This window comes from Citrus sinensis, chromosome 4 (genome assembly GCF_022201045.2).
Source record: "Citrus sinensis cultivar Valencia sweet orange chromosome 4, DVS_A1.0, whole genome shotgun sequence".
Classification (NCBI taxonomy): Eukaryota; Viridiplantae; Streptophyta; class Magnoliopsida; order Sapindales; family Rutaceae; genus Citrus; species Citrus sinensis.
Genome location: NC_068559.1, coordinates 27,490,639 through 27,502,499, shown reverse-complemented (window position 1 = coordinate 27,502,499; position 11,861 = coordinate 27,490,639). Strand labels below are relative to the sequence as shown.

General features: G+C 31.5%; 1 protein-coding gene and 1 pseudogene across 2 annotated transcripts; one reads left to right on the top strand and one right to left on the bottom strand.

Annotated features, from left to right (window-relative positions):
* Nucleotides 1-541: 541 nt before the first annotated feature.
* LOC102618352 (LIM domain-containing protein WLIM2b-like) lies at nt 542-1,162 on the bottom strand (annotated as a pseudogene).
* Nucleotides 1,163-7,447: 6,285 nt separating this feature from the next.
* Nucleotides 7,448-11,212, top strand: LOC102618258 (protein NRT1/ PTR FAMILY 2.13-like). 2 transcript variants are annotated; one of them, XM_052440000.1, is made up of 5 exons: nt 7,448-7,667; nt 7,776-7,819; nt 7,991-8,208; nt 9,063-9,637; nt 10,207-11,212. In XM_052440000.1, exons 1-5 carry the CDS (start codon nt 7,642-7,644, stop codon nt 11,078-11,080), a joined length of 1,737 nt encoding a protein of 578 aa, XP_052295960.1. In that variant the 5' UTR covers nt 7,448-7,641; the 3' UTR covers nt 11,081-11,212. The 2 variants fall into 2 exon arrangements, with proteins under 2 accessions (XP_052295960.1, XP_006483255.1); XM_006483192.4 differs by having other exon boundaries at nt 7,448-7,819.
* Nucleotides 11,213-11,861: the final 649 nt, after the last annotated feature.

The following is an 11,861-nucleotide window of genomic DNA, read 5'->3' as shown; positions in this document are numbered from 1 at the left end:
TAATTACTCTTAAATTGAGAGTTTTGGATCTATTTGGGGCTTAAGTGAGAGAAAATTACTTTTGAGAGTGGAGTTGTAATAATTTTCTATATAGTGAATATTTTTCTTTAGTTATCTTTTTTACAATGACCATGGTTTTTCTCTGAATTTGGAGTTTTCCATATAAATCTTGTGTTGTAGGATTGATATTGTTTTCAATTTAATTTTTCTATTGATTTGTTGCTTGACAAATTGCTTGAAGTGACCTTGAGAGGAATATTAATTTCCTAACAGTGGTTTCAAAGCCAACTGCACATCTCTTTTTAAAAAGATCATTGTCAGAAAATGGTCAATTTACGACCATGGGATTATGCCTGGGATTATGCCTCCCGTGGCATAAATCAGTATCTCTAATCATATGAAATTTATCCTAACAAAGATGATCCAAAGAAGCAGAGGGAACCAAAGGTTTGGTAGTTCCTCGCAAAAACAACAAGAGGGATCAAAATAGAAAGCACACCCGCAAGCCAAAGAAAACCCTCACCAAATAAGATTTATGGAAGATAGGATAACATGTTCAAGCTTCTGGAACAGAGGCTGCTGCACGCTTCATGGAAGCGAATTTGATAAGGTGGTTGTAATTGCCTTTTTTCCTTGAACAATTGGGAGAAATGATGTTTGCAATACAAAATACCTTCCAGGGCTACATAATTTGATGGGCTAATGGAACAACCACCATGTGAGCACTTGAAACATGTCTTGTGATAGGCCTGGCTTTCCACTGCTACCTTCTCCAATGGACACACTGTTTTACTACAAGAAGCACATTTTTTTGGGTCCCAGATAACATGCTGGCAGCTTTGCTAGGCGACCTTGTCAGCTCAGGAGTTGACTTCTCAACTAACCTTGCAGGTGATTGGAAATTCTTGTTAATGTTACCCGACTCCTTGAAAAGCTGTTCAAAGTGAGGCTTACAGTAAAGAACACCTTCCATGGATGAGTAATTGCTCAGCTTGAGTGTGCCTTTGCAGTGAGAGCACTTAAAGCAAGACTTGTGATAAACAACCCCATCATCAGATAATTGCTCAACTGGATAAACTGTCTTCTCATAGACCTTGTATTTCTGTTGGGTACCAATAAAAGACTTTGCTTTTAGATCTTTGGAAAGGAAAAAATGGATCATTAAATTGATTGAGCTGAGACTTTAAGAAAAGGACAAAACCCAAGTGGGGAGTTGAGTTATTAAAGGCAAACCTTAATGCAAGCCAAATTTTTATTTCAGTAGTAATTTCTTGTTGAAAAAAAAAAGCACTTTAATGAGTAGTGTTATCACATTTTTTTTGTTTATTATTTATATTTTACAGTGTAAAATAAAATAAATGGAACATGAAGAATTATCCGCACTCGGCAAAATGGTTGCCCTAGCCGTTGAAGGAAAGTCATATGATGCAGGAATGTCAAACTCTGCTTCTTTTGAATTTTGGTCGATAAATGCAAAAACAATATTAAAGGTTTTGTTATTAGGAAACTTGCATAATTAAATTGTACTGATATGTAATATTACATAGTATATATGATTGGATAAACAAACATGTCTAGTTATATAGAAATTTTACGGACTTTAATTTCAAATTATTTTCTCAATGATATTATTATTCAGCATTTAGTAAACAAAGGTCACAACTGTCCTCAAACTACGAAAGCCTAGATGTTTTCACTTAATTGGTATCAAATAATGAAGAATAATATACAAGCTATATATCTCTAGAAAGCTGTATTTGTCAGGAGTTCAATTAATTTTACGGTTTTCTCTTTGAAGTTTTCTACATGCAGATATGGCTTAAAGAATGCTGACCGCTCAGAATTATTGAAGCAACCAAGTCTATGATTATCAGCCAAATTTCATGATTTAACTGTATTGATCGAGAACATATGAGATTACATACTATATATAGTATGATAGATAAATCCGTCCAGCTATAGAACAATTTTACATAATCAAATTCCGACTTCTCTTCTTAAAGATATTCACGATTTAGTGCACAAAGGTCACAACAGTCTTGAACCTATACAAGGCCTGAAGTTTCTGAATTAACTGATATCAATTGACAAGGAATAAAATTACAAACTATATATCCATAGAAAGAAGTATTTGTCAAGAGTTCAAATAATTTTACGGTTTTCTATTTGAAGTTTTCTACATGAAGATATGGCTTAAAGAATACTAACTGCTCAGAATCACTGAAGCAACCAAGTCCATGATTTTCAGCCGATTTTCATGATTTAACTGTATTGATCTAGAATGTATGAGATCGCATGCTATATATGTTTGAATAGATAAATATGTCTAGTTACGGCAGAACTTTACATAATCGAATTCGGACGTCTCTTCTTAAAGATATTCACAATTTAGTGAACAAAGGTCACAACTGTCTTCAAACTACACACGGCCAGAATTTCTTTAATTAAATGATATTAATTTCTCAGGAACAAAATTACAAGCTTTATACCCTAGAAAGCTCTATCTATTAGAAGTTCAAATAATTTTACAGTGTTAAATTTGAATTTTTCTACATTAACACATGACTTAAAAAGTATAGAGTACTCAGAAGCATTGAAGCAACCAACTTGGAAGATATATTAGTTCTTTCTTTCAGCCTCTTCCCTTAAGGACCACAACCACCGACATTATATGCTCAATTTTCTTATGTTTCTACATATTTTTTTTTTGTTTGGAAAAGCAGTAGAACAATGTTTGATTTTAAAGTATTGGCCACTATATGGTTACACAAACGAAATCTCCTCGTGGCCATCTCTCTACTTAACAGCGAAATAAAGATAAAAATCCTAAATATCAAATTATAAAGAAGAAATGCAGTACTAACCTTCTTTATCAATATCCATGACTTCCTTATAGTGATAGTTCCTAGATTTATCTTGAACATAAATTTTTTCAAAACTAAAAAAGTTGATTAATTGACAAAAAAACTCTGCTCAAATTAAATCATATTGATTGATCAAAAACTCCACTCAAAATTGATCTTTGATGAGATACTGATTGTTATATACGAATATGAGTTTGAATTGTGTTTCATTACTAGTAGGAGTTTATTCTGCCAATAGTCAAACGGGTGAACATAAATCGTTTGGATCGTGTAGTGGGCTGAAAAATCTCAGCCACCACCCCTACAATTTCAACGATTCTTACAATTTCACTTGAATAATATAGTTTATTTAATTACACAAAATTCAATAAATATATGATTTTAGTAAAATATATGACATGTATATGAAACTGATATTCATAGGAATGTTTAATTACACTTTAAAATTTATTTTACCTATGTGTCCTACATCATTTATTATTGGCTTTTCGTAATTTTGTTAAGTAGTAATTTCAAGCCAAACAGAAAAGAGTTTCAACATTTAATTAATTTGAAGACTCAATGTGAGACTCAAAATTGCTAAAATAGTACTTAAATCATATTCTAAATGTTATAAGATAAATTGATTATCATGTAATTAAACTAACTTCAAAATCTATTATGCAAACAGATGTAATCTCAGTTGTGAGATTTGTTTTTTTTTTAATTCTAATGTATGGTGTTTGTCTAATAGTGAAATATAAACAATAGTCTTCAATTTCTCATGTGGTATATTTTATTGGCTTATTAGCTCATGAAACTATATGCAAATGTTGAAAATTGGACTACTGTATGAAATATCATGTGATCATTTGACCTTAGATTAATGTATCAAACGCCCATAAAATATAGTTTGCTTTGTTAGCCTACAAATTAATTTTTACTAATATTTATATTTCATTTATCAATTCATAATTCATCGGGATAATTACGAATTTAATTTCCCTCCTATTAATAAATAGGGATACATACAGGTACTCGATATGTGTGTTTGTGTGTGTCGCTTCATATGTTTTAATAACTACAAGAATAATTGCCTCTACTAACTTTTTCCCATACCATTTTTATTATATTTTACCAATTGTATTTCTATACTACTATTTGTAAAAGAAAGCTACAATTGACTACTCAAAAATATCTTCATATTTTTCTATTACATTTACATTAAAGATGTAGTATATTATAAATGCAAAGTTTAATTTTCAATAACATAACACTTTAATGAAATCAACATATTAAGTGCGATGTATGATATATGATATGACACTATAAATATGCTACAAAATTAATGGGGAAAAGACCACCCACACCTCTAAATTTTGCTTAAATGGTAAAAAATAATCCCTTAAAATAAAAAAAATATAAAATAAGATAAAATTTATAAAAAATTTATGAATATTAACAATTTATTTTAACATTATTAATTTGTCATGTTCTTTTAATAATATTAAAATCTATTTCACATACTAATAATATTAAATAATTGTACCTAACATTCAAAGTAATATATAAAATTTATATATTTTTACAATATCTTATTTAATTATGTCTATATTAATGTCGATCTTAAAATCAATTTTTGGATTAATTGATTTTAGTAAATCCATCGGGATGGAATAATAACTTAATATGAATAAAATTTTCATCGTACATGTTATTTTATTAATTTGACTTATTGTAATATTTTATTTGTATCATATGATATTTATTCATTATTTCTATACTATTACTATATTTTTATTTATTTAGGTTGTTTTAATTAAAACGTATAATAGTCATTTATGAAATGAAGAGGGTTTGTATAACTCTTTAGGAAACTAAAAGGGTTTTATATAACCATTTAAGTAAACCTTAAGGGTATGATTGGTTTTTTTTTTCAAATTAATATTAATTTAAAATTAAAAAATTAATATTTACCAACAACCTGTAAGTTACCTGCTATATTTTAATTAATTATTCAATTATCTATTATATTAAATGAATGAATCAGATTAAAACTCTTCTATCCAAGGGTACACACTAATCCCACTATCAATGCTGAGAAAATACAAACAGTATCTTAGAGAAATCCTTATTATTATCTTATTTCGGTTTGTAAAGAACTCTACCCGTTGCTGCGCCTTCAGCAGTTTTAGCCACGATGCTGCAATTCGACCAATCCTTTCGCGTTGTGGTGTCTGATTCAGATTGCACATTATAGCTAGTTTGTGTCCTGTATAATTTTAATTGATTATGAAAATGGTAGGATTGTGGTATCAATGCTTGACTTGCGATTTTTTTTTTTTTAATTTATACTTAAACCTCAGCCAAATTTGAATAAAAATATATGGTTAATTTAGATTAAATAATTAACTTTCTCAAATAATTTATTGTGAAAATTTAAAAAGTACTTTAAGCTAAGATATAAAAGTTTAAACAAGCAGTAGCTTAACTATAATTAACAAGTTTTATGAGTTGAAATCTATATACCGTTTTGCCATCTAATGTTTTTTGGCATATCGCTTTACAGTTAAAGTTTTATGACGATTGTTTCTTTCAACTTAACTTTTCAGTTTTTATTATTTTAACACTAAATCTTTAACTCCATCAATAAATTTTGATGTCACAAGAGTATTTTAGGAAATTAAATATATTCGGTATTTTAGGAATTTCACAAAGTATAATATTTATAATTTTATTAATTAATTATTTTAGGTATATAACATAACCAATTAATAAAAGTATTATTTCTTTATATATAATTTATTTTGAAATTTTTTTAATTTAGAGTATTAAATGAGACTTAAAAGTTTATGAGTAAAATAGATTTTTACTTTTATTTTTGTTAAAATTCTATTAACTTCAATAGTTTGGTGACAAGATAAAATAAAATATTAACTGAAAAAAGTAATTGTCAAAGAATTTTAATAATAAAAAAATATGTTAGAAAATATTATGTGGTAAAGATTCAAAAGATTTCGTACCTGAAAGTTTGGCCACAAAATTAAGAACGCCATTCACACCATACACGCACTATCAAAGAATATTTATTATAAAAATTTACAGTCTTTATTAAAAAAAAAAAGATTCAATTATTGTGCAACTGTGGTATGGTACCATTGTTGCACCATAGTTTTGTCTTAGAAAAAAATATTCCAATAGTCGGTAAAAATATCTTTTAATTCCTACATGTAAATCCGTGAATGAAAATGTAACAGACTAACATGGCCAGTAGTTTCATAGCCATGTTGATTATAATATTTTTCTCTTATTCATAAAGTGGAAAGCTCAGGTTCTCAATAGTCAATATTACGAGAGACAATTAAAGAGATTTGAAAAAAAGAAAAAAAAAAGAAATTCTAGGTTAGCCCTTTTTAAATAAAAACAAACAAATAACAAAAATACGCTTGTGTATAAACAAATTAAAAAAAAACCATCAAAATAATAATAATTTATCAAGAATAAGAATAAGAATTAATTAAAAGAATATAGAATAATAAAATTAACCACAAAATTTGAGTTTGGAATGATAATAAGGATTTTGGAAATTTGTCTTAGAGAAGAAAAGCCACCATGAAAACGACGGTCTGCACTCTGAAATTTTAAATATGATTGATAGCAAATGCAATTTCAAATGTTCGTTCAAGATAAAACAGATAAATTGGAATCAATTACAATCCTTAATTAAAATAGCATCGTTAAATGCATACGTGGGCATATTCACAATTACAGCTAAGAGTAGGAGCAAGACCAAAACAGGGAAAAGGAAAACCTAATTAACGATGGACATTAATTATATACAGAAAAAACTTTAATATAATGATATCCAATTCAATCAAATTAGAGAAACCTAAAAAGTTGGTAGTTCCCGCTTTCCCGCTACCAAAATGCCAGAAGAATTGTCCTTGAGGCTTGACCGATTAATGTGAGAACACGCATATTTGGTTCGGCAATTTTGTTTAATTTGTGCATGCACGTGTTATGCCTTGGAATCTTCTGATATATGAAGCCCAATTTACCAAGCAAAATAGATATTGTGATTGTTGCGTACTTAAATTAAATCTTAATTATATATTATTGTAATTAACTATATTTATTTTTAAAAAAAACCACACATGAGATGGACCAAAATAGCATGATTTTTTTTGTGTGTGTTAAATCTACTCCTATTTTAAATTAACAAATAAATAAATAGACATATCTTATTCGACCGTTTGAAGGTATTTGTATTTACTAAAATTTGTATATTTTTTTTATCTTCAAACTCAACCCTTAAAATATTAAGGATTTCTTACCATCTAACTTCTTTTTTTGAAAAAAAAAATGTTGGTAGAAATAATTTTACATGGCACATAGTCAGAATTTTTACACATATGAGATGTTATCATTAAAATGATTTTATAAAATGAGGCGATTGTAGAAGTGATGGGTCTGAGTGGGAGTATAGAATCGTCCCCTTCCATTGCGTCAGCTATTTGATCATCGCTCTGTGACCACAGTCCACACGCTCTTGTTTGTTTTTACTTGTGGTGGGTGGTGGGTAGTGGGTAAAAAATTAAAAATACACACGATCTTCACTTGTATAAATATATGCAAGAGTCTTGTGCAGACACTCGTAACTCCACTTCACAGAACCACACATGCCTTGAGAAAACGAATACAGCATAGAGAAGCTAATAATTGTCTCAGCAGAAGTACTAACTAGGGTTTTTTTGTTAAAAATAAAATTCAAAATCCAGAGAGAGAGAGAGAGAGAGAGATGGTGGGGGATCAAAAGCAAAAAGAGCGAAGCAGCTCAGTTCAGTGGTACTGTGGTGCAAGATGCTTTCAAAAACCATCATCCCCAGAAAGGGAAGACGTGGTTTTATCAGATTCAAAGCGGCATCCGCCAGACCAGAAGAAACCTGGAGGATGGAAAGCTATGCCTTACATCTTAGGTTTCTCTCTCTCTCTCTCTCTCTATATATATATATATATATTTTTTTTTTTTTTCTTTTAAGCTCGCAAACTAGATATCTAGCTAGCTGCTATGGCTTCAAACTTGTTAGTTTAATTTTGTGGGTGTGAATTGTTGATTAAATTTATGCATGTACGTTATATATGCGTAGGAAATGAGACATTCGAGAGACTAGCAACGATCGGTTTGTTGGCCAACTTTATGGTGTATTTGTTGAAAGAATATCACATGAATCAGACGTCTGCTGCGAACATTCTCAATATCTGGGGTGGCGTTACAAATTTTGCACCTTTGCTTGGTGCCTTCATCTCCGATACCTATACCGGCAGGTTTAAGACCATTACTTTTGCTTCCATTGCGGCTATCCTGGTACGTTTTTTTTTTTTTTCTTCTTCCTTCTCATTTTTTATTTATTTCTTCTCCCTGATTTCAACCATACATATATAATATTGTAGTTTGTCCTGTATAATCCGAACTTTTTCTTTTCTTTTCTTTTCTTTTTTTGGGTAAAAAAATACTTAGCTGGCGGAGCACTTTGTAACAAAATATCAAGGAAAGGTAGTTCATGTGGTATATAAAGTTAATTTCGTTTAAATACTACTCACTACCACCCATTTGTTTTTACTTTTTTGTTTAATTTTTGCTTTGACATCTTTTCACTTTCCTCTATAACATAAAAAGCTCAGAAAAGTTTATTATAATTTTGAGAGTAGTGCTAGAGAGAGAGAAGTACGAGATAAAAACGAGAGAATTTTACTCTCTCTCTCTACTCATTTACTCTCTATCATTTTCTTCATTATTTCTCTCGTGTTTCTCTCGTTCTTCTCAACCCTAATCATTTTCCTAATTTTGATTCTGCATTATTCGTTTTGGACGTAACTCTCCCTGCTCCTCATTTATATCTTTTGGCCTTTTATTATCAATTGGTTTTGTTAAAGGGACCCTCACAAAATGGCCGTGGGGCCCACTTTTAATTTTACCGTGCAAGGGCAGCTGTAAGGTGCAGAATCTGTAAGTTAGCCTCCCTCTTGTTAGTTGTTAAAGTCCGCGTGGGCCCCATTTGATTACCAAACATTTACTTAACTAACATTTAAGGTTTTTCACAACCGTTAGATTTTTATTTAAAGGTTACTACGTAATCATCTCCAACATTCAATTACATTTAATTAATTTGTATATATTTATTTATTTGACGAAATGTACATCCTCCGAATGAATGACAGGGCATGTTAACCGTGACTTTAACGGCGTGGTTACCGCAGCTGCATCCTCCGAAATGCGACGTGGCAAAGCCACCTTTTGGTCAGTGCAAAAGTGCAAACAGTATGCAACTGGGTGTTCTGGTGATGGGTCTGGGCATGTTATCGATCGGCACCGGTGGAATCAGGCCATGCAGCATTCCGTTTGGGGTCGATCAATTTGATGCAACTACTGATGAAGGAGTCAAAGGAATCAACAGCTTCTTTAACTGGTATTACACCACATTTACGGTGGTCATATTGATCACTCAAACGGTGTTGGTTTATATACAAGACTCAGTGAGCTGGGTGATCGGATTTGGAATTCCAACGGTGTTGATGATAGGTGCAATTATTCTATTTCTTGTTGGAAAAAAACTTTATGTGCTTGTTGAACCGGAAGGCAGTATCTTTTCTGGGATTGGCCAAGTGCTCGTTGCAGCTTACAAGAAACGCCGGCTTACGCTTCCACAAGGACAAATGGATCACCATGGGATTTTCTACGATCCTCCCCCAAAGCTCTTTGTTTTATCAAAGCTACCTCTCACCCACCAGTTCAGGTGACCATATCTCCTTCACCCAACTTTTTCTTTATTAATTATTTATTTATAAATAAAATAATTAAAACTTATGATTCATCAATACTGGCCTTCCCTCGTCAGTTAGATTTTTAATTATATTAAAGTTAGAAATAGCTTCAAAGACAGTAAATTAATACAAATTTTAATATACTATATGATAAATAAAAAATTTTATTAGAACGCGTGTGTTTTTTTGGTTAATTTCTCAACTTTTTCCTGACTATAATACAATAAAATTATAAACAATCTAAGAGGTTTACATTTCTGCAGATAAGTCTCCCAGTGCATGCAAACTGGAGAAACCATGATGTTGATTCATTTAATATTTTAATGTTTTTGGTCATTACCACATTATTTTCGTTTCTTATGATATTAATTAGTGCCCACATGTACACATGGCAATCTCAAATAATGAGGAGACATATTTTCAAAATTGGGAGGAACACGATTTAAATTTTCCAAGTAGTTGTTGAGATGATGTCAGTTGTATTTTGTTTGCAATGATTGATGCAAAACCTCAGTCGTTGTTGATTTTTTTCCCCCTTCAGATTCCTAAACAAAGCTGCAATGATAGTGGACAATAATGAGCTTAAGCCTGATGGAACTCCCGTCAACCAGTGGAGGCTCTGTAGCATCCAACAAGTGGAAGAGGTTAAGTGCCTGATCAAAATCATCCCAATATGGGCAGCTGGAATCATTAGCTTGACTTCCATATCACAACAAGGAACATTCACAGTTTCACAGGCCATGAAAATGAACAGACACCTTGGGCCTAAGTTCCAAATCCCTCCAGGTACAGTGGGGGTCATATCAATGATCACAATAGGACTCTGGCTCCCATTTTATGACACAGTTCTTGTCCCAGCTCTTCGCAAAATCACTAAACATGAAGGAGGGATCACACTTCTTCAGAGAATTGGAATTGGGATGATTTTTTCAATACTGTCCATGATAGTTGCTGGTTTAGTTGAAAGAGGGAGAAGGGCTTCTGCCCATTTGCACCCTATGTCACAAGTATCAGTCTTCTGGCTAGCTCCTCAACTTATCCTGATGGGGTTTTGTGAGGCATTCAACATAATTGGACAGATCGAATTTTTTAACAAGCAGTTTCCTGACCACATGAGAAGTATTGCTAATTCTCTCCTCTTTTGCTCCTTTGGATTTGCAAGTTACTTGAGCAGTTTGCTTATCACCATTGTGCATGGAGTCACAGCAAGGCATGGCCACCCCGACTGGTTGACTAATGACATCGATGCTGGAAGATTAGATTATTTCTACTTCCTTATTGCAGGATTAGGAGGCCTTAACATTGTCTATTTTCTGTACTGTGCACGTCGTTACCGGTATAAGAGTGGTATCCAATCATTAGAAGATCAAAAACCCTATCTTGATCTTGAGCTTGTTGATCCAACCAAACAATGAATAGTAGATAGCTAGAAATAAATAAAGTATCAATGTTCTATAGTATTGAATAAAATATCCATGTATAAGAAACAGTATTTATTTCAGTTGCTATCTTTAGATATAAAAACATGGTCATGCTTTCTATGCCAATTTTCTTGAAAAAGCATAGCATGGGTTGTCTTGAAAATTTAAACATATTAATCGATCAGCATGCATTGCAGTGTCACTATATCTGATCTGCCTCTGCCCCCTTTGTCGATGAGTTAATCTGGATCCAGTTCTGATCCGATTGTTGTGTTGGTTTTTTTTAAAAATATTTTGGACCATTTATCTATTAACTTAGTGAACTAAGTACCAATTACACATATATTTGTATTTGCTCAAATAAAAATATTCTTCTTCTTCATCATGTTTGAAAATGGCAGCCATAATAGCTAAGATGATAGATGAAGATTTGAGACAGAAAGAGAAAAAGAATAAGATTGAGTTAATTAAGTGGGAGAAAGAAAATTTAATGTTTTGTCTCTTACGTTTGAAAATCTTGGAGAGATAATGAAGGGAAAGAACACATGATTTGATACTATTAGTCGGTGGTAATTTCATATTGGATTATAATTAATGTAGAACTTGTGATATACTATAGAATATCTCTATTACTGAAAAGTCTTATATTGTATGATTGAGATTTTGTTTCATATACATTCTTACCTATTACAAACACCAATTATGTTGTGTTTATTTGTTGGAGTGGGAGTGAGGAGTGTGGATTCCTCCCACTCCAGCGTTTACTTCCTCTAAA

Excerpts from the sequence above, each read along its gene's own strand:
- LOC102618258 (XM_006483192.4), top strand. The coding sequence starts at position 7,642 with ATGGTGGGGGATCAAAAGCAAAAAGAGCGAAGCAGCTCAGTTCAGTGG. Across the intron at positions 8,209-9,062 it reads CTTCCATTGCGGCTATCCTG|GGCATGTTAACCGTGACTTT; the intron begins GTACGTTTTTTT and ends AATGAATGACAG. Across the intron at positions 9,638-10,206 it reads CCTCTCACCCACCAGTTCAG|ATTCCTAAACAAAGCTGCAA; the intron begins GTGACCATATCT and ends TTCCCCCTTCAG.